Source organism: Myotis daubentonii, chromosome 11 (genome assembly GCF_963259705.1).
Source record: "Myotis daubentonii chromosome 11, mMyoDau2.1, whole genome shotgun sequence".
NCBI classification, from domain to species: domain Eukaryota; kingdom Metazoa; phylum Chordata; class Mammalia; order Chiroptera; family Vespertilionidae; genus Myotis; species Myotis daubentonii.
This window is the reverse complement of record NC_081850.1, coordinates 49,952,305-49,975,790: the sequence shown is the minus strand read 5'-3', so window position 1 is coordinate 49,975,790 and position 23,486 is coordinate 49,952,305. Positions and strand designations below refer to the sequence as shown.

The 23,486-nt window shown below is 37.8% G+C and overlaps 1 protein-coding gene across 9 annotated transcripts in view; it reads left to right on the top strand.

Annotated features, from left to right (window-relative positions):
• The first annotated feature begins 439 nt into the window (after positions 1–439).
• The window catches only part of TUT7 (terminal uridylyl transferase 7), a 60,825-nt gene continuing 37,778 nt past the window's right edge, over positions 440–23,486 (top strand). For 2 of the 9 annotated variants that reach the window (XM_059657060.1, XM_059657066.1), the window contains exons 1-11: positions 440–575; positions 2,081–2,631; positions 7,825–8,006; positions 8,306–8,422; positions 8,876–9,053; positions 10,625–10,713; positions 11,883–11,934; positions 12,726–12,795; positions 13,883–14,009; positions 15,613–15,732; positions 20,766–20,918. In XM_059657060.1, coding sequence (XP_059513043.1) covers positions 2,112–2,631; positions 7,825–8,006; positions 8,306–8,422; positions 8,876–9,053; positions 10,625–10,713; positions 11,883–11,934; positions 12,726–12,795; positions 13,883–14,009; positions 15,613–15,732; positions 20,766–20,918 — 1,608 coding nt within the window. In that variant the 5' untranslated portion in view covers positions 440–575; positions 2,081–2,111. The other 7 variants (XM_059657067.1, XM_059657068.1, XM_059657065.1 and 4 more) reach the window with 6 other exon arrangements.

The window sequence follows — 23,486 nt, the reverse complement described above, 5'->3', positions numbered from 1 at the left end:
CTGGGTGAGCAGCGGATGCTGAAACAGGATGGGCACTTCTACAGGACCCGCAACCAAGGCCTCCTCGGAATGACCAGGAAAATGGCAAGAACACGAAGACCTCACACCCGGCAACCGGGAGCCTCCAGGGGCAAGCCGGGCTTGCGAGCCTACCCCGGCAGCGGCCGCGGCCGACCGCGGGCTCCGAGTCTCCCTCGGAGAAACAGACGTTTCCTTCCTAGCCTCCCCGCCTCCCCGCCTCCCCGCCTCCCCGGTAGAGAGGAGACCTGGGCGAGGAGGACCGGGCACAGACGCCACGGCCTGATAGGACGTCCTTTCTCCGGAGAGTCAGCGCGCGGCGGCGGCGGCGGCGGAAGTGGGCGTGGCGCTGCGGGGCGGGGCGGGGCTGGAGGCGGGCGGCCCTTCGGCTGGGCGCGCGTTTCCGGCGTGAGCGGCGGAGCTCTCCGGCGGGGGCAACCCCCGTCTCCCAATCGCGCACAATGAGCCAGCGCTGAGCGCCGGAAGTGGGGCCGAAAGACAACACAGAGAGGGAGCCCAGCCCGGACCGAGGGAGGCGGAGGAGCGCCGCGGAGGTGGTGAGTGTTGCGAGCGTCTTCTCCGCGCGTCCCTCCCAGACTCGCCTCCGGGGTGAGTCTCCGATAGGCTCCCCGGCCCCCAGACTGGAGGGCGGGCTCCGCCCAGCAGTTACGTTGGCTTCATCCTCCGCTGGCCTCGGTCCCAGGGGCCAGGCCAGCGGGGACCGAGCTATCGGGTTCGAGCCCGTATCTCCACTTTCTGTCAGACCCTGCAAGGGCCGAAGAAGAAGGGGTTTAGGTGGAGGCCAGCCCGGGGGGCCTCGGAACCCATCAGGGAGGTAGGTCACTTCCTGCTTCCTGGTACCCGCGGTGGGTGGCTTCGTGGCCGAGAGTATGGGGACGCTTCCTCTTTCTCCGCCTCCGGTCCCAGAGGGTGGAAACTGAGGCAGATCGGGGGCGGGGCGATCCGATGGGGATCGTAGAGGGGAAATTGCAGTTTGTGACAAAAACGAAACTTGTTTGGGGTTGGAGGAGGAGGACGGGGAAGCGTCGCTGGAGTTGTTTCTTGGTTGGAAACCCAGCCCCTTTGACTGGAGCGGAGCCGCGGTGGGGCCTCCGTCACCCAAGCGACCGAAGCCATCGGTCTGAATCGGGGTGGTGAGGTGAGCCAAGGTCCCGGGACGCGGAGGAGGGACGGGAACGTGGAGTTTTAAAGACTGTTTCGGGAGTTTTCTAACAGTATAGGCTTGGGATGAAGGTTTTTCTTTTTGTTTTGTTTTTTAAGAGAAGCGCTTTTGTCATATAGGTAAAACTTGGTCTGAGTAACAGTATTTAATACTCCACTTCTCGAGACTTTAGGGAGCTTCCTTTAGTCACAGGTTTAATCTTCATGTTAAACTAGAGGCCCGGTGCACGAAATTCTTGCACTGGGGTGGGGGGGTCCGCTCAGCCTGGCCTAGGCCCTCTCGCAGTCCGGGAGCCCTGGTGGGGAGCAGGCCTAAGCCTCAGTTGGACAGCCTTAAGTTTGCCACCAAGGTGGGAGAGGCTCCCGCCATAGCAGCTTGGGAGCCGGGCTCAGGGCTTCTGGCTGAGCAGCGCTTCCTCTGTGGGAGCCAACTGACCACCAGGGGGGAGCTCATGAGTTGAGCATCTGCCCCCTGGTGGTCAGTGCGCATCATAGCGGCCGGTCGTTCTGCCATTTGGTTGATTTGCATATTAGCCTTTTATTATATAGGATAGTAGGAACTAATTTTCATGATGAATATCATAGGATACGCCTCCTACCTTCTAGTGTAACACACTGATTATTGGAGTGTGATGAAAATTAGGGGAGGGGGGAAGTTTCTTTTTATTTATTTATTTATTTATTTATTTTAAATCTTTAAATTCTTTATTAGTTAAGGAATTACAAATGTGTCCTCATTCTCACCCATTAACCCCCATCCTCTTGAGGAGGGAAGTTTCTTATGGGCTTTTGAGCATCTGTGCAATACATGTGGTATTTGGTACACTAGGTATGATATCTTGTTATAGTTTGATTTTCCCCCCAAAATGCTTTCTTTCAGGTGCAAAGTAAGGAAAGTGAAGTCAAAGACCATGGGAGATACAGCAAAACCTTATTTTGTGAAGCGTGCTAAAGACCGGGGAGCTATAGAAGATGAGGATTTCAGAAGGGGTCACCCTCAACAAGATTATTTAATAATGGATGATTATGCCAAAGGCCATAGCAATAAAATGGAAAAAGGCCTTCCTAAGAAAAAAATTACACCAGGGAACTATGGGAATACTCCTAGAAAAGGACCATATGCTGTTCCCAGCAATCCATATGCATTTAAAAACCCAATTTACAGTCAGCCTGTTTGGGTAAATGACAACCACAGAGATCAAAGTAAGAGATGGCTATCAGATGAACTTGCTGGTAGTTCAGAGAGTTGGAGAGAATTCAGACTGGGACCTAGAATTCCTGCTATGAACCGACCAAGAAAGGACTCCTTTCAAGAAAGTGAAGATGGATATCGGTGGCAAGATGGAAGAGGCTGTAGAGCTGTAAGGCGACTATTTCACAAAGACCCGACAAGCCTGGAAACCATGTCAGAAGTGGAAACAGGAAACCATGGTAATGTGTTGCAATCTGTCAAGTTAACAACCCAAAGTCAGCAAAGTCTTTTCTTTTTCATCCAAATGAGTTTTATTATTTTTAGCAATGCAGTTCAAATTTTTCATAGTTTCTGCTTATTTAATATAATTATTTTAAGGATTGCAGTTGTGATACATGTGTATATTGGTCCCTTTAAAAGTTTCCTTTGCCATAATGCTCATTTTACTTTAGTCAACATATTTCCTGTTGGTGTTTTTTACATAAGAGGGTGATCGTATCCTCCTGGAGACTATATCATAATTTCTGAGTGTGTGTATATAATGTCTAAGTCATGTATCACAGTTTTGTATTTGAATAATTAAATGACAGACTGTGAAGATTTTAAAAATATTATTTGATATAAAAGCACAATATAGACTGCATATAGCTCTTGCCACAGAGGGAGAGGTGGGTAGTCCAAGATTTTTTTATTTTTCCTCAAAAGTGAGCTTTACAAACATGTTGAGAGATACTAAGTTTAGAAGTCAGAAATACACATAAAAGCTTTACCTTTTAGTTTCAAACCAGAAGCCTATTCTGAGTGCCCTACGTGTTTGACAATAATTGCCCCAAAGCATTATACATTTTTCTAAAAGGTGAATAGATTTTGTCCATGTACCAATGATATCTGTAAACAGGAAAATTATTTTTATCTAATGGACAGTAATTACTAAAATAAAGTCATACATTTTCAGAAAAAAATAAAACTAATATTTAGTCTGAAAATGCAAAGTATGGTTAGAAAATTATTCTTGGAAAAATGGGCTATTATGTTTGTTGACTTTGTTGTTTTTGTTGTTAACGTTAATCTTCACTGAGGATATTTTTTCCATTGATTTTAAAAAGAGTGGAAGGGACGGGAGAGACAGAAAGAAACATTGATATGAAAGAGATACATCAATTGGTTGCTTCCCACATGAGCCCGACCAAGATCAGGCCAGGGATTAAGCCTGCAACCAAGGTGCATGCCCTTGACTGGAATCGAACCTGAACCCCTTCAGTCTGAAGGTCAACTCTCTAACCACTGAACAAACTGGCCAAGACTGCCTGCTTTGTTTTTTTAAGCAACTTAGTTATGCTTTTTTCCCTTTCCTTCCCCTATTGAATAAGCTATTATGTCTTACTAATTTTTACTACCAAAATTATTCCTGTTAATTTTACTACTGAAATCTGTCTTCTTTATATTCCCAGTCTGTAGTTCTTCCTCATTTCTGCTACCAAATCAGCCTAGCTAAACACTTGGCCTCCATGATCACTACTGGTTGGCTTCCTATTAAAAACAATTTCTTCCTAAAAACTTAAAGCAGTTCCTGACTGACTATAAAATAATGAGAGAAAGAAATGGAGTGCTGTGCCTGGGGAGTAGTGAGGGAGAGGCGGTTGACACTTTTTAAATAGACTGATCAAGGTAGCCCTCACTGAGGTAGTGAGGGAGCCAGCACTGGGAATTTTTGAGGAAAACGTCCTCCACTCCCACCCCTGTGTAAAGGCCAAGACAGAGCGTGTACATTCCAGGAAGAGCAAGGAAGCCAGTGTGGCTGAAGGAAAGGAGGCCATATAGAATGAGTTGCAAACTTTTACAGGTTTTGGTTTTGTGTGTGTGTGTTTGTTTCTTTTAATATAAATGCAGATAGGCAATGTTGGCACTTTCTAGGCCCTTTTCCTTCATACTATCTCACAATAGCTAGTGTGTGTGTGTGTGTGTGTGTGTGTGTGTGTGGTATGTGTTTTAAACCTGTAGGACATTTGTCACCTGTACATTTATAAGTCTTAATAGGGAAAACATCATGTTCTGTCTTTATAGGGTCTTATGAAAGTATAAAATGGGAAGAAAAGGTGTTATTTTATATTTTTTTAAGTAGGAAAAGCAAAAGAAAATGCTTTGAATCAAATAGCCAAAACAGAATGAGGTATTAGGAATCAAATGCATGAGAGAGATCAAACCTTAGCCTCGGAAATCTTGACGCTGTAAAGAACTTGAAGGAATTGTCCGTCATGATATACCAAAGGTAGAATCACAATTTTACAAAGCAGGAAGTTGTGGCTCAGAGAGGTTAAATTTATCCAGACTTGTTTATGTAGAATGGCAGATGAGGAAGTGAAACTGAAATCACATACGTACTGTGCTGCTCTGGCTGCTAACTCAGCGTCACTGGACCTGCAGTCTGACAGAGGGAAACTGCACACGCATGGAATTTCTGGACTTTCGTTTGTGTTTTTCTTTTTAAAATTTTGTGTGATTTTAAGTATTTGTGTATTACTGTGTCTGTCGGACATGGACATTTTAACTTAGTTATCAGTAGTTGGTCTTTTAGAAAAGAGAATTTGATGTTGAGCAGCATTATGTAAAGAAAGGTTTATAGATCAAGAGTTTGCAACCAGAAAGATATTAAAAGGGACTGTTTACATACCAAAAACCTCTTATATGTATTTGTATTTCATTTTAAAAGAAGTTGATTTTGAGAGGTTTTGAATAGGAAATGCATCGTTACTGTCTTTTTATTGAAAGCTCCCGTGTTTTCTCTATGTGAAATACAGATGATTCTTTCACAAATGCTAATTAAAGATCTTTTCAGTCTCTATTTCTTGAAAATCTTCATACAGGAAATATTAAGCTTTGGTATAACATTGCTCACTGTAGAGAGAAATTTAAACTTTGCACTACACTCAGAGATTCCTAAAAAGGATCTCATTAAAGGAACAGAAATTTTCCTGAAATCAAACTTGTCTTAATAAGGAAGGATCTTATTAAATGATGTGAGAAAATGTAGTGAAATTATCTCGAGTTGCTTTGTTTTTAATACTACCTATTTTTCATTACCACTTACACTTCACCTCTCAAATAACCTAGGTTGCCAATTTATCGTATTTGGAACAGTTCCATTAATAATCTTAGCTGGAAAACATCCATTCAAATACACATGTCCTTTGTGAATGGAACAATGGTTCATATGCAAGTAAAATATGGGAATTTAGAATACTGTATATAGAGAATTCATTCATATTACCAAAAAACTTGGGATAAGCCAGGTAGTCTAAATAATTATGGGAATTTTTTTTTTAGCAAAACCCAGCTTTGCTTTCCCGATTCCCAACAGCTAGATTTTATTTGATCATTTTTACTATGCAGGCCTGTGAGGTTCAGGTTATATTGCCTTATCAGTACTGGTCTGTTCTAGTTGTGAATGAGTATGCTGCAAGAAGGGATTTTAATTAATTCTTTTTAGTTTGTATGTTGTTACAAGGCTGAATTTAAGAATTTCATCTATGCTTTAATCTCTGTTTCAAATCCCTTTGCTTTGACTTAGCCATGTGTCTCTGCACAAGTCACTTATTTTCTTGGACCAGCATTTTCCCCATCTGTACAATGGGAGTAATTTTAGCATCCATGACAGGATCACTGTAGGGATTAAATGAGGCAATGCCATATAAACTGCTTGCATTGCATCTGTTGTTTAATAAAATACTCTGTAATGGTAGCTGCTGTTATCAGCACCAGACAAAATTTCTGCAGCCACCTACTTCTCTAGTAAAAACAGTAAGGAGTTAATTGTGGTCTCTGGAGGGAAATTGAAGTCATTCTTTCTACAAAATGACAGCAAATATAGTTACATTTAGAAGTCTTTGTGAATAGGAGAGAGGAGGGATTAAAAAAGGAATTTGGTTCTATATCAGTTAGTGTTTTGTGAACTAATATGGACTTTCTTAATGGGTATTGCACATGTTGGTGTAAATCTCTAGTGTTTGCCTAACTGAGAAACTTCCGTTCTGAATACTGAAATCAGATGCAATTTTTTTTAAGTTGGTAATGATAAACAAATGAAATGAAAATAGACATTCCTTTAAAGTAAAAGAAATGCCTATCTCAAAAGTTTAGGCAGACCAAGAGTACTGTCCTTAAAAGATTGATATTTTAATTGGGAGTAGGGAGCGTATTTAAAAGCAAGTATCAAGGTGTAGACTGATTTTTTTCTTCCAGTGACTACTTTTTACTATTTTGTTAGATCTGTGTTGGTTGCTTTTAAAAATAAAACTGTATTTGTCCTAATACTTTAATTTTGTTTAATTGCCACTTACTGTAGTACAGAAACTGTTTGCAGAATTTCACTACATTCATCTTATGGTTGTTTGAACACAGTGCTTGCTGATTTCCCTTTAGAACTGTTAGCAGGTAGCTTTTGTAAAATAAAGGTCCTGTTTCTCCCTTTTCTGATAGAATTTTTTTTCAATCAACTGATTTATTGTAGCTGCTATACAAGTAATAAGTTCCAGTGGAAACTTGACAGGAATTGCCTTATGCAGGACATTGCAGGTTTCTATTTTCAGACAGTTATTGGTAAGCCATTTAGAAATTTTATTTCCATTCAAGTCATTCAGTCTGTTTATCACAATTTTAATTGGAGAAATGAATTTAACTTTAATTGCATGTGTTACTAATAGTTTCATTTTTCAGAACTTGAGGGAAGTTATCCAAGTTATTTACGACAATTTTTTTATAAAGCAATTCCACAATCACCTTTAGTTTCACAAGTATTCAGTGTGCATGCCATTGAAGAAGTGAAAGTGAAAGTAAAGATAAAATGGGAAGTAGTTGTCCTCAGTAAATACAATTTTGGCTTAAACTTCTTGGTATTAATGTGGAGAGACAATTATGTGAAGACTGAATTTTCACTTCAGATAAGAATGTAGTTGATTTCTGAGATCTTTGGAAACATATTTATTGTCCATCTGTGCTCTGTTGATATTGTTCACTTATGAAAATGAAAGCAAATGTGGATAGTTTTCATTAGAATAACAGGTATACTTACAAGTACACTAGAATATAGTAGATACATGTACATTATATATTATGATATATTAGGTATATTAGAACAGGTATACTCACCTTCAGAGGATACTTTCAGCAGTATACCAAAAGATGATAAAATCAAATTATATGATTGAAGTAGAATTCCTTTTAAGTTTAAAACACACCTATTTCTATGGATTAATGTATGTAGATGAGGTGCTTAATGAGTATTCAGACATTCTATCCATGCCTATCCCTTTCCTTATGCTCTGTGTTCACTTGTCATTCAGATATTATACAATTTCATTAATTAATATAAAATTCTGCTTTTTAGTCAGTTCTGTTATTTAATATCACCAATAATATTTTTTCCCTAACTTAAGAAGATAAGATGCAGAAGTCCAGACCTAGGAAGCCACGAAGGACTAGAAATGGGGAAAGTGAACTGGACGGGGACTTGGAAGGCCCTGTGATCGATGAGTCTGTGCTTTCAGCAAAGGAGCTCCTGGGTTTACAGCAGGCTGAGGAGCGATTGAAAAGGGACTGCATTGACAGGCTGAAAAGGGTAACAACTTTTACTTGTTAGTTAAAATCCTTGTTTTGTTTAAACTGTGTTAGTAATTGGGGATATGTGCTTTGGTGAATTAGATATCCTACTTTGTTTATTAGTATTGAAGCACTGAAAGCTACAAGTGATAGTCAGTTTGATTTAATGAATTACTTAAATAAAAATGACTATTAAGATAGTGAGAGAGTGACAGTAACATATTAACAATTTTAAAAGTGGAGGGGAAATCATCTGCCTAATTTTTGTTGACCTATAGTTTTAAAGATATATATCTTATAAATCTCTTCAAATTATAGCGACCAAGAAACTACCCTACAGCAAAGTACACCTGCAAACTTTGTGATGTTTTCATTGAATCTATTGCGTTTGCCCATAAGCATATCAAAGAGAAGAGGCACAAGAAAAACATTAAGGTAAATTTAAAGTAACCAAAACAAATGTTTACCTGTCAGTTATTTCTTGTCTTTGTGACTTTCCTCTCCTTAATAACTTTGCTACCTATATTATTGAATTTACCCAAAATACTTTATGCTGCTCAGGCATGTTTTACTGGGTAGTCTTAGGAATTTCCTTAAGGACACTATGAAGATGAACAAAGTCTTTGATAGGACTTTAGTATATGTCGTTATGCCAGTAATAAAATAATTTGTCGTTGCTGTTTTTAATATTCTTTTTTTAGCACTTTTTTCTTATTCCTGCCTTCCTGCTATTATTACTTTATGTGCATGAAGAAATGTTTGATAACATGAAAACTAACACAGCTAAAGTAAAAGGGAAGGCTAAGAATATACTATAGTGTTGTCTTAGTAAATGGTAGAAGGTTAAAAAAGTGTGTCACTTTTTAATCTCAACATTGATCTTAAAAGGAGAAGCAGGAGGAAGAGTTGCTCACTACATTACCCCCGCCTACGCCCTCCCAGATAAATGCAATTGGTATTGCCATTGACAAGGTTGTACAGGAGTTTGGGTTACTCAATGAGAACTTGGAACAGAGACTAGAAATTAAACGTATCATGGAAAATGTGTTCCAACACAAGTTACCAGGTATTTTCTAGATTTGTTTTTCTATTTACCTAGCTAAAGGTACTTCAATCATTTTACCTACTAGTAATAATTTTCACCTACTAGAAATTGATTTGCCATATCTTTATTTTTTGCCTGTTTCTGTTTTTCCTGGCTTCCCCTGAGGAAACAAAGACTTTTACATTCATTGTCATTAAACCTGTTTTCATTTGAATTTCATTATGTGCATGTACTTGAAATTAAATGCCCCATGTTAATGGGGCACTATGGGACTCTTGTGTATATATTTGTTTACCTTTCTACCTATTTAAATTGACATAATATTTTGAGTTAAAATACAGAGAAGTATGTTGGAGTCAGTTTCATGTATCTGTGTCCAAAAAAGGTTCTATTTAACCACACTTAAAGACTTATAATATCTAAAATGAGCTTTGCAAACTAATTTGTAATAGATTTTGTGTACTGTTGAATTCATTCTCCATATTATGTCTGTGGAGCCATGGGAAACTATTTTTTAGGATGTTTCTCAAGTGATTCTAAAACACAGCTAGGGTTGAAATCACTGTTTTAATTATTACCATATTACCCATAGAACCATTTGCTCCACTGTAAGATCGTTACATATATAATGTATCATTCATAGTCATACATGCTTTCATAAAAATAAAGGGTGAGAATTTGCTCATTTCATTATATAGGACCTCATTCTTTAAGTTGTAGATAGTTCCTGAAAAGTCACTTATAATTTTGATGTATTTTGCCATAGACTTCCATTGTAAAATTGAATGTATTTTTTCCACGGGAAACTTTTAAAGCCCAAAGAAGTCACTTGACTTAACCTGGGGGGAAAAAACCCACAAAGTTTCCTGATGAGAAAGGATAAAATTTTGGCACAATGGTGGTAAAACATTGAGTGGTAAATATAGGCCATATACACACTTTTCTCTGAAAAGTGAATCACATGTTGCCTAGTGTTTTATATCAGTTATATAATTATTTTTCAAAAGTTTTCCTAAAGGGATTATATTATGTTAAATGCTTTTTGTTTATCGTATGAATATTCCTATTAAAAATCTTTATGCTGAAGGTCATTTTTATGATTATTGGTCTATAGAAACAAAATCTTTATAGTAAATTACACCTTATGTGGCCTTTCTAAAAGGTGAAGTGTTGCATTAACTCTTTAGTATACTGTCAGGTTTATAAATATAAAATAAAGTTAGCCATTTTCATTTTCACATTTAAACATTTTAAAAATGATAGCAAGTAGTATTTTTTGCACAAAATGTGAAATAATAATTTAGGAATTTTTAAAATATGTTTTACAACTGAAAAGAGTAGCCCTGATGCTAAATCACTGTCAATGCAGTCTTCCCTATTAAATAAAATAAAATAAAATAAAATAAAATAAAATAAAATAAAGAGCAAGAAGTCACCCTTGCTATCCTTTGTTTATGCCAGACTTGAATAGTGTTTTGCTTTTGTGTATAGTTTTAATTGATGGTCCTATTTCTGAAATAACAGTGTTTTGTTATAACTTTCAAGAAATTTTACCTTATTTATGACTTCCATTTATTTACTTTTTTTTTTAGATTGTTCTCTAAGATTATATGGGTCATCCTGTAGCCAATTGGGTTTCAAAAATTCGGATGTAAACATTGACATTCAATTTCCAGCCATTGTAAGTACAAAATGAAATGTTGGAATTTTCATAAGCGTGATATGGAAATTCTATATTTTAAGTATGAATATAGTTTAGAGATTTGCAGATTCTTTTAAGTGTAATGATGGCAGCTTTTTTTCCTAAAATTTCTATTTCTATTTTCTTTTGCCTGTCTTTAGCTTGAGGGCATTATTTCAAATACTCTACAGTTTTTCATACTTACTTTACTCTTTAGATCTTTCATACATCAAATACTGGTATTCTTACCATGTGAATCTTATGGGACTGTTTAGGTCCAGTTAACTTGAAATGATTAAATTACCTTGGGAAAGTCAACTTTCCAGTGCAGGAAAGAATTTTAGATGTTAAACAGTGTAGATATATAACTTTTATGACCTGAAAGCTTAATTTGCTTCTGGGTTTCCTCTCTTATACACCTACTTTATTAAGATAATTATGCTTTTTTTTTTTTATTCCCTCCTATCCCCAGCCACTCAAAAATAATTATGCTTTTGAAGAACCACATATGACCTAACTTTCTGGTTTAAACATGACTCAAACTTTTGATGAGTCAGAATTTTAAAACTGGGAGGCACTTTAGTAGATTATCCATTTATCCACTAGTGGTTACCATGGCCCAGTGGGTAGATGGTTCGTGCCCATTTAATTTACCTGGGTTGCTAGTTCAAATACAAATTCCTGGGTTCTACCCACAGATGTTCTATTTCACAGCCTCATTCTTTGCCATCCTGGGTACTATTGCGCCATGGTCAGCTGACCAATAGATTTTACTATTCTTTTAACCTTAAATTATGATTAGTAATTTACCAGCACAGCAGTTTTGATTCATTCCTTCATTTAGCAAATATTCACTGAGTCTCAGAGAGTGAGAGAGGTAATATTGTTCACAGTATGTCAGCTTCTAGCCACAGCTTTTGAGATTTGCTGAGAGGCTAAGTAACTCAGGAAGTAGATAATTTGGAGTTAACTGTGTAGTAGGTCTCCTTTGCCCATATTCATCCTCATTTGGTGCTCATTTCTCTGTCCCTGACCAATATAATGATTAACTTCTTTACTCTGGTGGTAATGTACTTTCTAATTTGGATAATTTCAGGTGACTGTATATCACCTCAGTGAAGCAAAAGTACTTGCAGATAATTTGATGTATTCATTGATCTATTTTTTAGATGTCTCAGCCAGATGTTCTCCTACTTGTTCAGGAATGTTTAAAGAACAGTGGTAAGGCCAGATTCTTTCTACATTTTACTTTTAAATGTTTCTTTTGTCTATAATTTGAATATATCATTTCTGAAACTTTGAAAATCGGAAGTCATTATTTAGCTTGATAATAATGTCACAATCTGTAAAGATTAAATGAACCTTAGACCAAGTCTAAAAAGACACAAAATATGTAAAATTTACTCTTGAGGGTAAAACTAAAGGGTAATCTGCTTTATACAGTGGTTTAAATTAATACTTTCTAATGGCACATAGGTGTAACCCAACCCTGATTAATGAATCAACAAACAGTTGTTCCCAAATAGACTTGTCAGTGGTCCAGCTTGGGATTTAATGGCTTTTTATGCTTTCCAAAGGTCTCATCCAACTGTCTTCTCTATTGAATTAGTCTTTCCCATCCTTCTTGTTGAATTAAACCTGTAAACATATTTTTTTACTTAATATATTTTTTTTACATCAAATATTTTAGAAACTTTTGCAGCAATTTTGTTTGAATAGCCTACACATATTTCTAATTATGTTATTCATATAACATTTAAACAGTCTAATTCAATAATATAGTCATTTTCAGTCAAACATAGTTTTACAAAATAAGGGTTTTAAATTAACATGATTACTTAATTCTTAAATATAATACCTTTTACTTTTCAATTCATCTTGGAGCTTTACTTAATAATGGTTTTGGAAAAGGCAGAGCAGATAAGTCACAGCTGGAACTTGTAGTTTATCTAGTTCTCTATTTAAACAAAAGTATAATTAACCTACTTAACATTTTTGTCTTCTTTCCTCAGATTCTTTTATTGATGTTGATGCAGATTTTCATGCTAGGGTGCCAATGGTGGTGTGCAAAGAAAAGAAAAGGTCTGTTTCTTTAAGCTGTTTATATATTAAATATCAACTTGCCAAAAGCACGTGTATTTCACTAAACCTTTTTTTTTCTATACTTCACTAAATCTTATGTCTAATTTCTAGATTGATAGAGTCCTTATGTGGTTAATTTCATAGGCGTACTACTAGCTTTCTCCTTATACTTTTGGCAATTGATGCAAAAGAAAACTTTTATTTTGAAAAGAATAAAATTTTTTAAAAGGAAAAAATAGAGGAAGGAAACATTTTGACCCATTTCAACATGGTAAAAAACAACTTAATCAGTTACTTGCTCTGATCACCTTTTGCCATCTTTTTAGCAGCATTTTTAGCACTGCTAAATAGCAATTAGATGACTTCACCCATGTATTTCTCTCTCCATCTGGAAGTACTATCAGTACTGTAAGTGGGTGGTTTACAGGCTGTAATGATTGTTTACTAGGCAGATTTCTCCAACTCTTGGGAGAACACTCTTGTATACTTACAAATAGGAATTCATGCTCTCATTTGAAATATTTTATAGTAGTCCCTTATTTTCTTTTTTTTAAAATATATATTTTATTGATTTTTTACAGAGAGGAAGGGAGAGGGATAGAGAGTTAGAAACATCGATGAGAGAGAAGCATCCATCAGCTGCCTCCTGCACACCTCCTACTGGGGATGTGCCTGCAACCAAGGTACATGCCCTTGACTGGAATCGAACCTGGGACCCTTCAGTCTCCAGGTCGACGCTGTATCCAGTGAGCCAATCTGGTTAGGGCAGTATTCCCTTATTTTCATTTCCACACAAAATAGTTTTAATGTATGAAAGTGCATAGTTTTTAGTCCTGAAAATAAAATTCACTCAGAAAACGGCTGCCCTATTTTTTTTTTTTTTTTTATTAAAAAACAACAACAACAACAACACACTTTCTTAAGTGACCCTTAAAGATTTAGTGAGTTTTGGGGTTTTAATACTTTACTTTCATTTTTAAAGAACTTATCAATGTAATTTAGTTGTTGGCATGAAAGACACCTGATACCTATATAACACTTTTTATCTTTTCTTTTTCCTTCCCATCCTCATCTCTGCCCCCTCCAGTGGACTTCTTTGTAAAGTGAGTGCAGGAAATGAACATGCTTGTCTGACAACAAATCACTTAACTGCCCTTGGAAAACTAGAACCAAAGCTGGTTCCTTTGGTGATTGCATTTAGGTACTGGGCAAAGGTAGGTCTAGTTCTTAAGTTTGTGAATACATTCTGTGTATATGCTTTGATTTTTGTATGGTTAGTTTAATCTTAAATGTTTGGATGCATATTTATAAACACAAAGACAGTAGGCATCTGAATATTGGAACAGAAATTTTTTTAAAAATATATTTTATTGATCTCAGAGAGTAAGGGAGAGGAAGAGAGAGAGGTAGAAACATCAATGATGAGAGAGAATCATTGATTGGCTGCCTCCTGCCTGCCTCCTACTGGGGATCGAGCCTAAACCCGGGCATGTGCCCTTGAATCGAACCTCAGACCCTCCAGTCCACAGGCCAATGCTCTGTCCACTGAGCCAAACCAGCTAAGGTGGACCAGAAATTTTAATGTGCACAGAAAGGGAAATTCATTGTTTCTGTTTCACTATATAGTAGTATTGCTCAAAAGATTTATAGTGCATATTATAAATCAGACTTCTGAGTCAAATCCCAGAAGACATGGCCCAAGAATTTACATTTTAACTATTTTTATGAGGTTTTATGGGGATTATAAGCCACAGGAAAGCTTGAGATAAAGCTTCATTTCCAGTAATACTGCTTGAATACCCAGAGACTCCAAAAAACGAAAGCCACTATCTGGTGTTGCTTACATTTTCATAATGTTTTAAATACAGTACCTCAATTAAAATGCCAGTAGAGCATTTAACATTGCCCCAAAACGTAAGGTCCCATCGTGACTATAAAAATGAGTTGCTCTGCAGGTGCTTTATAGAGAAAATCCAAAGCTTTACTGATTAATATATAGCAGTAACAATGCATATAGTTCCTGTGGCTTGTGGCCAAGCTAAACAGAGAGTACCTCACTCTTAACTGGGTAAGTTGATAATTACAGTATACCATTCTTTGAAAGCTGCCTCCTGCTTTATCACTAAATAGTCCATCCTTTTTCTTTTTTCAGTCTAACGCTCTCCCAACTGAGCTATTTCGGCCGCTCATCCTTTTTCTTTTTATTTTAATCCTCGTCCAATGACACACAGAGAGGAAGGGAAAGGGAGAGAAACATCAATCAGTTGCCTTCTGTATGTGCCCTCATTGGGAATTGAACCAGCAACCTTTCAGTGCACAGATCAACGCTCAACCAGCTGAGCCACTCTGGCCAGGCTAAACCATGCTTTTAAGTTGTTTTTGTTAGTGTTAATGAATCTGCCCACATTCTCTCCCCTGATCACTTATGTGGTCAAAGCATGCATTTTCAAGGCAGTAGGTTAGGATGGTGAGGGCTTGCACTTGGAATCGAACCATCGTTTTGATTTCATTAACGAATGTTTTAACCAAGTGAATGGATTACTGTGGATGTGAAAAAATGAAACAGCAAATAGTATGTTAGAATCCTTTACAAATAAGTGTAGTTAACAAGATTAAAATGTTGAAATTAGAGCTGTTACTCAAAACCACAATATGTGGTTGCTCCAAAAATATAAGTGGGCTCTACGTTATGTCACTGTGGTGTTTTATTTGAGGAGTAAATTATGTAATACAAGGAAAAGAAGTGACAGGTTTTAGACCAAATTATATAACAGGGTGATACAAATGAATGCTTATCCTCTTTTCTCTCATTTGTAGCTTTGCAGTATAGATCGCCCTGAAGAAGGAGGTTTGCCACCCTATGTGTTTGCCCTGATGACAGTTTTCTTTCTTCAGCAGAGGAAAGAACCCCTTCTACCTGTTTATCTAGGATCATGGGTATAAAACTCTTTTGATTATATATTCAATTTTGATTTTTATATAGGACCACACAATACCTGTGCATAATTTCAAAATCTAAAAACCTACTCAGAATTGACATGAATTTATCCTCTTGTGAATATTCATATATTTAACTGCTGAAATGTTAATGTATTTGTTTACAATATGCTGCTCTACCCTCTGCTGGGAGAACTATTCTAAATTGAAGAAAACACTTGTGAAATAGATACGATCCTGAGGGTTTTGAACAAGAGACTGTGAACCTGTAATAAATTTATCATTTGGTACACTGTCTCTAGGTACAGTGTTATAATTTGATATAAGAATTGCTATTGATGCAGAACTTAGTAATCATCTCTTAAATAATACTTTTCTTTAATTAAATCTTTATTGTTCAGATTATTACAGTTGTTCCTCTTTTTTTCCCCCATAGCTCCCCTCCACCCAGGTCCCATCCCACCCTCTGTCCTTACACCCCACCCTCCACTGTCCTCATCCGTAGGTGTACTATTTTTGTCCAGTCTCTTCCCGCACTCCCCACACCCCTTCCCCCCGAGAATTGTCAGTCCACTCCCTTTCTATGTCCCTGATTCTGTTATATTCACCAGTTTATTCTGTTCATCAGATTATTTATTCACTTGATTTTTAGATTCACTGGTTGATAGATATGTATTTGTTGTTCATAATTTTTATCTTTGCCTTTTTCTTCTTCCTCTTCTTAAAGAATACCTTTCAGCATTTCATATAATACTGGTTTGGTGGTGATGAACTCCTTTAGCTTTTTCTTATCTGTGAAACTCTTTATCTGACCTTCAATTCTGAATGATAGCTTTGCTGGGTAAAGTAATCTTGGTTGTAGATTCTTGCTATTCATCACTTTGAATATTTCTTGCCATTCCCTTCTGGCCTGCAAAGTTTCTGTTGAGAAATCAGCTGACAGTCGTATGGGTACTCCCTTGTAGGTAACAGTTTTTCTCTTGTTGCTTTTAAGATTCTCTCTTTGCCTTTTGCTCTTCGCATTTTAATTATGATGTGTCTTGGTGTGGTCCTCTTTGGATTCCTTTTGTTTGGGGTTCTCTGCGCTTCCTGGACTTGTAAGTCTATTTCTTTCACCAGGTAGGGGAAGTTTTCTGTCATTATTTCTTTAAATAGGTTTGCAATATCTTGCTCTCTCTCTTCTTCTGGCACCCCATAATTCGGATGTTGGTACACCTGAAGTTGTCCCAGAGCCTCCTTACACTATCTTCATATTTTTGGATTCGTTTTTCTTTTAGTTTTTCCAGTTGGGCGTTTTTTGCTTCTTCGTATTTCAAATCTTTGACTTGATTCTTGCAATCCTCTGGTCTGCTGTTGGATCTCTGTATAATATTCTTTATTTCAGTCAGTATATGCTTAATTTCTAGTTGGCCCTTTTTTATATCCTCAAGGGTCTCACTAGATTTATGGAGGGTCTCACTAAATTTATCGGTGGTTTCTAGAAGATTCTTGAGTAACCTTATAACCGTGGTTTTGAACTCTATATCCAGTAGTTTGCTTTCCTCCATTTCTGTCATTTATGACCTGTTTCTTTGTCTCTGCATTTTTTATGCTTCCCTGTGTTGATAGAGTGGCTTTCTGTGCTATGTGTCCTATAGGGCCCAGTGGCTCAGCCTCCCCAATTACCTGAGGTGGACACTCTTGGTGCTCCCCTTTGTGGGCTTTGTGCACAGTCTTGTAGTTAAGCCTTGATTGTTGTAGGTATCACTGGGAGGAATTGACCTCCAGGCCAGTTGGCTGTGAGAATCAGCTGTGTCTATGGTGGGAGAACTTTAGTGCTGGAGACACCCTTATGGGGCAAGACTTGCTTCAGTGGGGCATTGGTGCTCACTGAGTCTGCCCCCTGAGTGTGTCCCTTATGGATCTGAGGAGTTGTAATCTGGGTGGTCCCACTCTGACCACTGGGTACACCGGCTCTTGGAACTCTAAGGAGGTGCTAATTTAGCCTCTGCCTGAGGCTACTCCGCAAGAGCTATGAGGCCAAGCTGTGAAGCAGTGCAAGCTGCTGTTGGGCCTTGGGCCTTATTTTGGATGTTCTGGGTTTCTCTGACCCAGCTGCAGTTTGTTAGGTAATTTTAGATTGCAAAGGGCCAGGCTATTATTATGCAAAAGCCTCTGCTCACAGCTTGGGTGGGGCAGGAATCAACAGGGCGGAGCAAACAGCTATGGCTGATCCTCAGCCCTGCCCTAAGAGGCCCCGAGTCTCAGTCTTCCTCGGTGTTTGCTGCAAGCACCTCTGAGAGAAAGCCGCCCTCAAGTTCTGCCCGATGCCAGACAGTCCAGTTTCTCCCCGTATGTGTCTGGGTCCCCAGAGACTCGCCCGGAACTGGAGTTCAAAGCAGTCGGGTGCTTGCGACTCCCTCCTGATTGAAAAAGACAACCGTGTCCTCAATTACCAGCCCTTGCCGTGTGCGTCTCTGTACCTCTGCACTTTACTTCTGCACCTCCTCTGAGTCACAGTGTGCTTTTCTCTTTCCTTCTAGTTGTAGAATTTCCACTCAGCCAGCCTTCCTGTGGTTCTGGATGATGTCCGTTTTGTCTTTTAGTTGTATTTTTGAAGTGGTTGTGCGAGGCAGCAGTTTCCGGTGTTTACCTGTGCCGCCATCTTGATTTCCAAAGCTCTTAAATAATACTTAGATACTATCTTTAAGAAAATTAAACTCACTTTTAATACCAAGGTATTTATCTTGATAAAGTCTGTGTACACTTACTTTATATAGAAATTCTCACTTGGTGCAAAGCTAACTTTGGCACATTTGGATATTTTAACTACCTTTCTTCTTAATATATGTAGAATTCTCCTTATTTAAGGAACATTTACCAGAGTAGTAGTTACTTAACTTTGGATATATTGGGGGCTCGAAGGGAAGGATTTTTTTCTTTTTACTTAATAGATTGAGAATTAAGCAACACCCTTTATCTGCCATGACCCAGGAATAAAGACTAAAGCAGAATAAGTGCCTTATAAACTATGTCCTGGAATAAGAAGTTTCAGTCCATTTTTTGCAAGGTTGCCTAAGGGAGCTCTCTTTGTGTTTGTAGTACTGAAGTGAAAGAATTCAGGGTCTTGAGAAGGTATCTTTGCTAGACTGTTCTTCTCTGGTGGGAAAAAAGAAAGAACAAAGTCAACTCTTAGTTGATAATGCTCTCTGTCACACACAAGCCTGTGAAAATCTGAATGAATTGCCCCAATTAAGCAATTCATTGGGGGAAAGGAAAGTCTTTTCAATAACTGATCTTGGAAAAACTAGATATCCATAAATGAACATTAAATCTTGGCCTTACAACATACCCCAAAATTAAATCAATATGAATCAGAGACATAAATGACATAGTTAAAACTATAAAATGCCCAAAAGAAAGCCTAGGAGAAAAATCTTTGCAGCCTGGGGATAGGCAAGTATTTCTTATGTAGAAAACTAAAAGTGCAAACTGCATCAATAGAGAAAAATATTGATAAACTCTTTAGAAATGTTTTACTCTTCAAAACCCAACAAGAAAACAAAAACATAATCCACAGAATTGAAAAAAAATATTGAATATATGAATCTAACAGTCACTGCACCTCATATTTTCTGTAAGAGCAGTTTGTTCTTTCAGTCAGTTAGCAAGTCCTTACTGAGCATTTACCTGTGCTGGGCACTGTTCTAGATGCTAGAGTTAGAGCAGTGAACAAAACAACATCCTTGTCCTCAAATTTATATATACAGTGAGGTGAGAAAGGTAAATAAGTACATATCAAGTGGCAGTAATTTCTCTGAGGAAAAATAAACGGGGGAAGGACAGAAAGTGAAAGCGAAGGATCTATTTAGAGAAAAAGATACTCGAGCAGAGCCTGAGTGCATTGAGGGAGAGTGGGCTACCTGATTGTTGGGGGAAAGAACCTTCCGAGCAGAAGTAGCAGCAGGTATCAGCTGTGAGCCAGGAAGATGGGTCAGATAAGAAGCAGAGAGCCAGATTATGTGGGCCCTCTCTCAGCCCTGGAAAGGGCTGTGAATTTCATCCTGAGTTTGAAGGAAACCATTATAACTGGGAGCAACATGATTTCTCTCTCTCTCTCTCTCTCTCTCTCTCTCTCTCTCTCTCTCTCTCTCTCTCTCTCTCTCAGGATTACTGTACTAAACCAAAGAAGTAGTCCATTTGATATGGAAATACATTTGGGAAATAGTATGCCACATCACCCCACTCCATATTCATTCATTATATACGTTAACCTTTTCAAGGCTGTGATAAATCCCATTGTACACTAAAGAAACCTGTTCAGATTTGTCCACATTTCTTAGACCTTTTGAGCCCAGACTTTTTTTCAGCAATTCATATCTCAGCAATATCAGTAGAAACAATTCCTACATTTATTGACATTTACTCCATACCGTACCTGTATCTAAATCCTTTATTTCCATTATTTCATGTCACAACTATCCATGAAGGAGGGTCTAGTGTTATCTCTTTAAACAGAAACCTGAGACCTAAAGAAAGTCATGAGGAAGCTGAGATTTTTTTTTTCTCTCTCTCTTTTTTTTAATTGGACTTATTGGGGTGACACTGGTTAATATAATTATATAAGTTTCAGGTGTATAGTTATAGAATACATCATCTGTATATTGTATTGTGTGTTCATACCCCAGGTCAAGTCTCCTTCCATCACCATTTATACTCTCTTCTACCTATTCCCACCCCAGGATCTGAGATTTTATCCCAGACAGATTTACTACATAACTTGTGGCCTTTGGCCTGGGCCATTTTGCCTTCTCTTATTTATTAAAGAGTTATTTCACAAAATCATTTATTTTGCAAATGAAAACTTTATTTTTTACTCTAAAAATATTTTTTTAAAAATTTATAAATATCTCAGAAAAATTTCATAACTGATACCTTTTACATTTTTAATGAACCATAGTGTGTTATCTTTTCATTCCTTTCAGGATTAATGTGTTCTGATTGATATAAAATTGTTTCTACCTTATAATAATGTATGTCTAATTTTTCTCTAGATTGAAGGATTCTCATTGAATAAACTAGGCAACTTCAACCTAAAAGATATTCAGAAAGACGTCGTGGTCTGGGAATACACTGATAATGCCACAGGGGATGCTGACAGAGCAAAAGAAGAGGCACTAAAAAAAATACCTGGTAAAACAGGACAGGTGTGTTCTCTCTTATTTTTAATTTTATCTATTTTTAATTCTCATTAATTGTTGAGTTCATTAATTAATCAGTCCTCTCTTCTTTCCTCAGTTATCTTAACTGTGTCATTGATGTTTCCTTTCTTAGTCTGTGCAGTCCTTTGAATAGATGAGTAATGAGAAAAAGTAAAATTCATATTAGATTTACAGTTACTGATGTAGTTCTGTGTGCAGGGTCCTGTGAAAGATACTCAGAATTCAAAGCTAAAGCCCTACCTATTCTCAAAGTACTTAGGTCTTAGATGATGGTATTATGAGATTTAAACAGATGAACAGTTAACCTCAGATTATTAAAATAACAACGAGTAATTATATGAACTTGTTTCCATACCGTTAGGGGTGGGCAGGGAAATTTATGCACAAAGAAAGAATTGCCATTTGAATTTCAAAAAAAAATCTGAGCAATATAACTATACTAGTAATAAGAATAGGATTTCATCCCTAGCCAGTTTAGCTCAGTGGATAGAGTGTCAGCCTGTGGACTGAAGGGTCCCAGGTTTGATTCCGGTCAAGGGCACATGCCTGGGTTGTGGGCTTGATCCCAGTGAGGGGCATGCAGGAGGCAACGGATCAATGGTTCTCTCTCATCATTGATGTTTCTATCTCTCCCTCTCCCTTCCTCTCTGAAATCAATAAAAATATACTTTAAAAAAAAAAAAAGAATAGGATTTTGCCCCAAATTGGGGCAGACCCCACAACCTTATAACCCTTGGGGGTGACATGATAATAATATCCACAAATTACTTCTGAGACCAGGATTTTAATCCCAGCTTTACACCAGTAGGTCATATCACTCTTCTAGTCCAAGCCTACAAAGAGGAGGTAGTGGTGAATCATAGATACTCCAGTTTGCTTTCTATAATCCTGGAGCGGGAAGGGGAGAGGGAACCTGTCTTCCTCTGCTGTCACCAGCACAGCAACACTATCTGTGTCCTATTTATGGTTCCAGTAGTGGATAAGAGCACAGCCTGTGGAGCCAGAATATGTGTATTTGTATCCCAGCTCTCCCACTTCCTAGCTTGTGTGTCCTTGAGCAAGTGACGTAATCTTTCTGTGGGCCCCAGTTTCCTCACCTATAAATGGGGATGATATTGGTACCCTCTCATAGGGTCATTGATTTATAGAATGCTTAACTCAGTGCCAAAAAAGAAAGTGTTCTCTACTTTAAAAAAACAATGACAATAACCAAAAAAATCGCTTAAGTACCACTAGTTTAGATATATGAAAGGTCTCTAAGTTCTATAGTACAGTACTACCAAGTCATTTCAATGAGATGCTTAAAAATCCTTAGTAATGCTGAATAAGGCATATCGTTGAAGAGGTGAAGTTTAATAAGGCTTTCAATTTCTGGGGGTTTTCTTTGTGTCCTCAACTGTATAGAGTTTGGGACCTAGACAACTTCCTTTTTCAACCAGGTCTGCTTTGTAAATCCACCTGATGACTTTGTCTTATTAGATAGATTCTGCGTGGTTGAGATGTAGTAGTTATTAAAATACTCTACCACTTGTTTTGAAGCTTGATATAATAAATGCAATCAGGAACAAATTTATACCTTAGGAGGAAAAGCTATTACTATAAGTCCAATTAAAGACTATGTCTTTACATTTTTATGCTATTTGGAGGGAGTAATCATGCTGCCACTTCTGAAAGGGATATCTAAACTGTCGAAATTGCTTGGTGTAATTGAAATAGCACTGTACTGGGATGGGAGACTGTTCTCATTCTGCCGCTGACAAGCAGTGGGACCTTTGACAAGTCACGTAAACTCTCTGGCTTCAGTTTCTTCTCTTGTAACATACGGGAGTTGAACTAGATTACTTCTTAACAGCATCTTACAGTTGTGACTTTATGTTTCAGTGATAAATGGATTTCTTGTACTTAAAGATTTTATCTAAGTGAAAAAATACAGAGAGCAACCACGTCTGCTTTCCCTTGTTTCTGATTTAATCCTCATAACTATCCTGTGTTATAGGTGGTATCATCCCTACTCTGCAGATAATGATAGCGACCATTTTTTGAACATGTGTGCCAGGCACTGTGCTAAGCTCTTTTCAGACACTCTCTCACTCAATCCTCCCAACAACCCTATGAGGTGGGTACTGTGATCCCCATTGTTCACATGAGGAAACTGAGGCTTAGACAGCTTATATACCTTGACTAGGATCATACACAGCTAGTACATGGTGGAACGGGATTTCAAACCTAAGCATGTCTCATTCCAAAGCCAGTTCTCTTAGCCACTGTGCTATACTGCCAAGTGAGAAGGAAGCAGCTAAGTCACAGAGCAGTTAACTATGAAGTGGCAGAATTAGTATTGGACACATGCTTTTTTCCTATTCTAAGTCCTGTGTGCTTTCCAATTAATTACAGTGTGTTCCAACTTGTCAAGAGTCTGTGAATGTAAAACTAGCAGTAATATCTGGCATAGAGAGTTATTTGACTTTCAAATTAATTTAAGATCACTGGCAGATTCAGTGAGCTTAAGTAGCTTCTCAGAGCAAATGAGAGGAGCATATTTCCTTTTGCTCT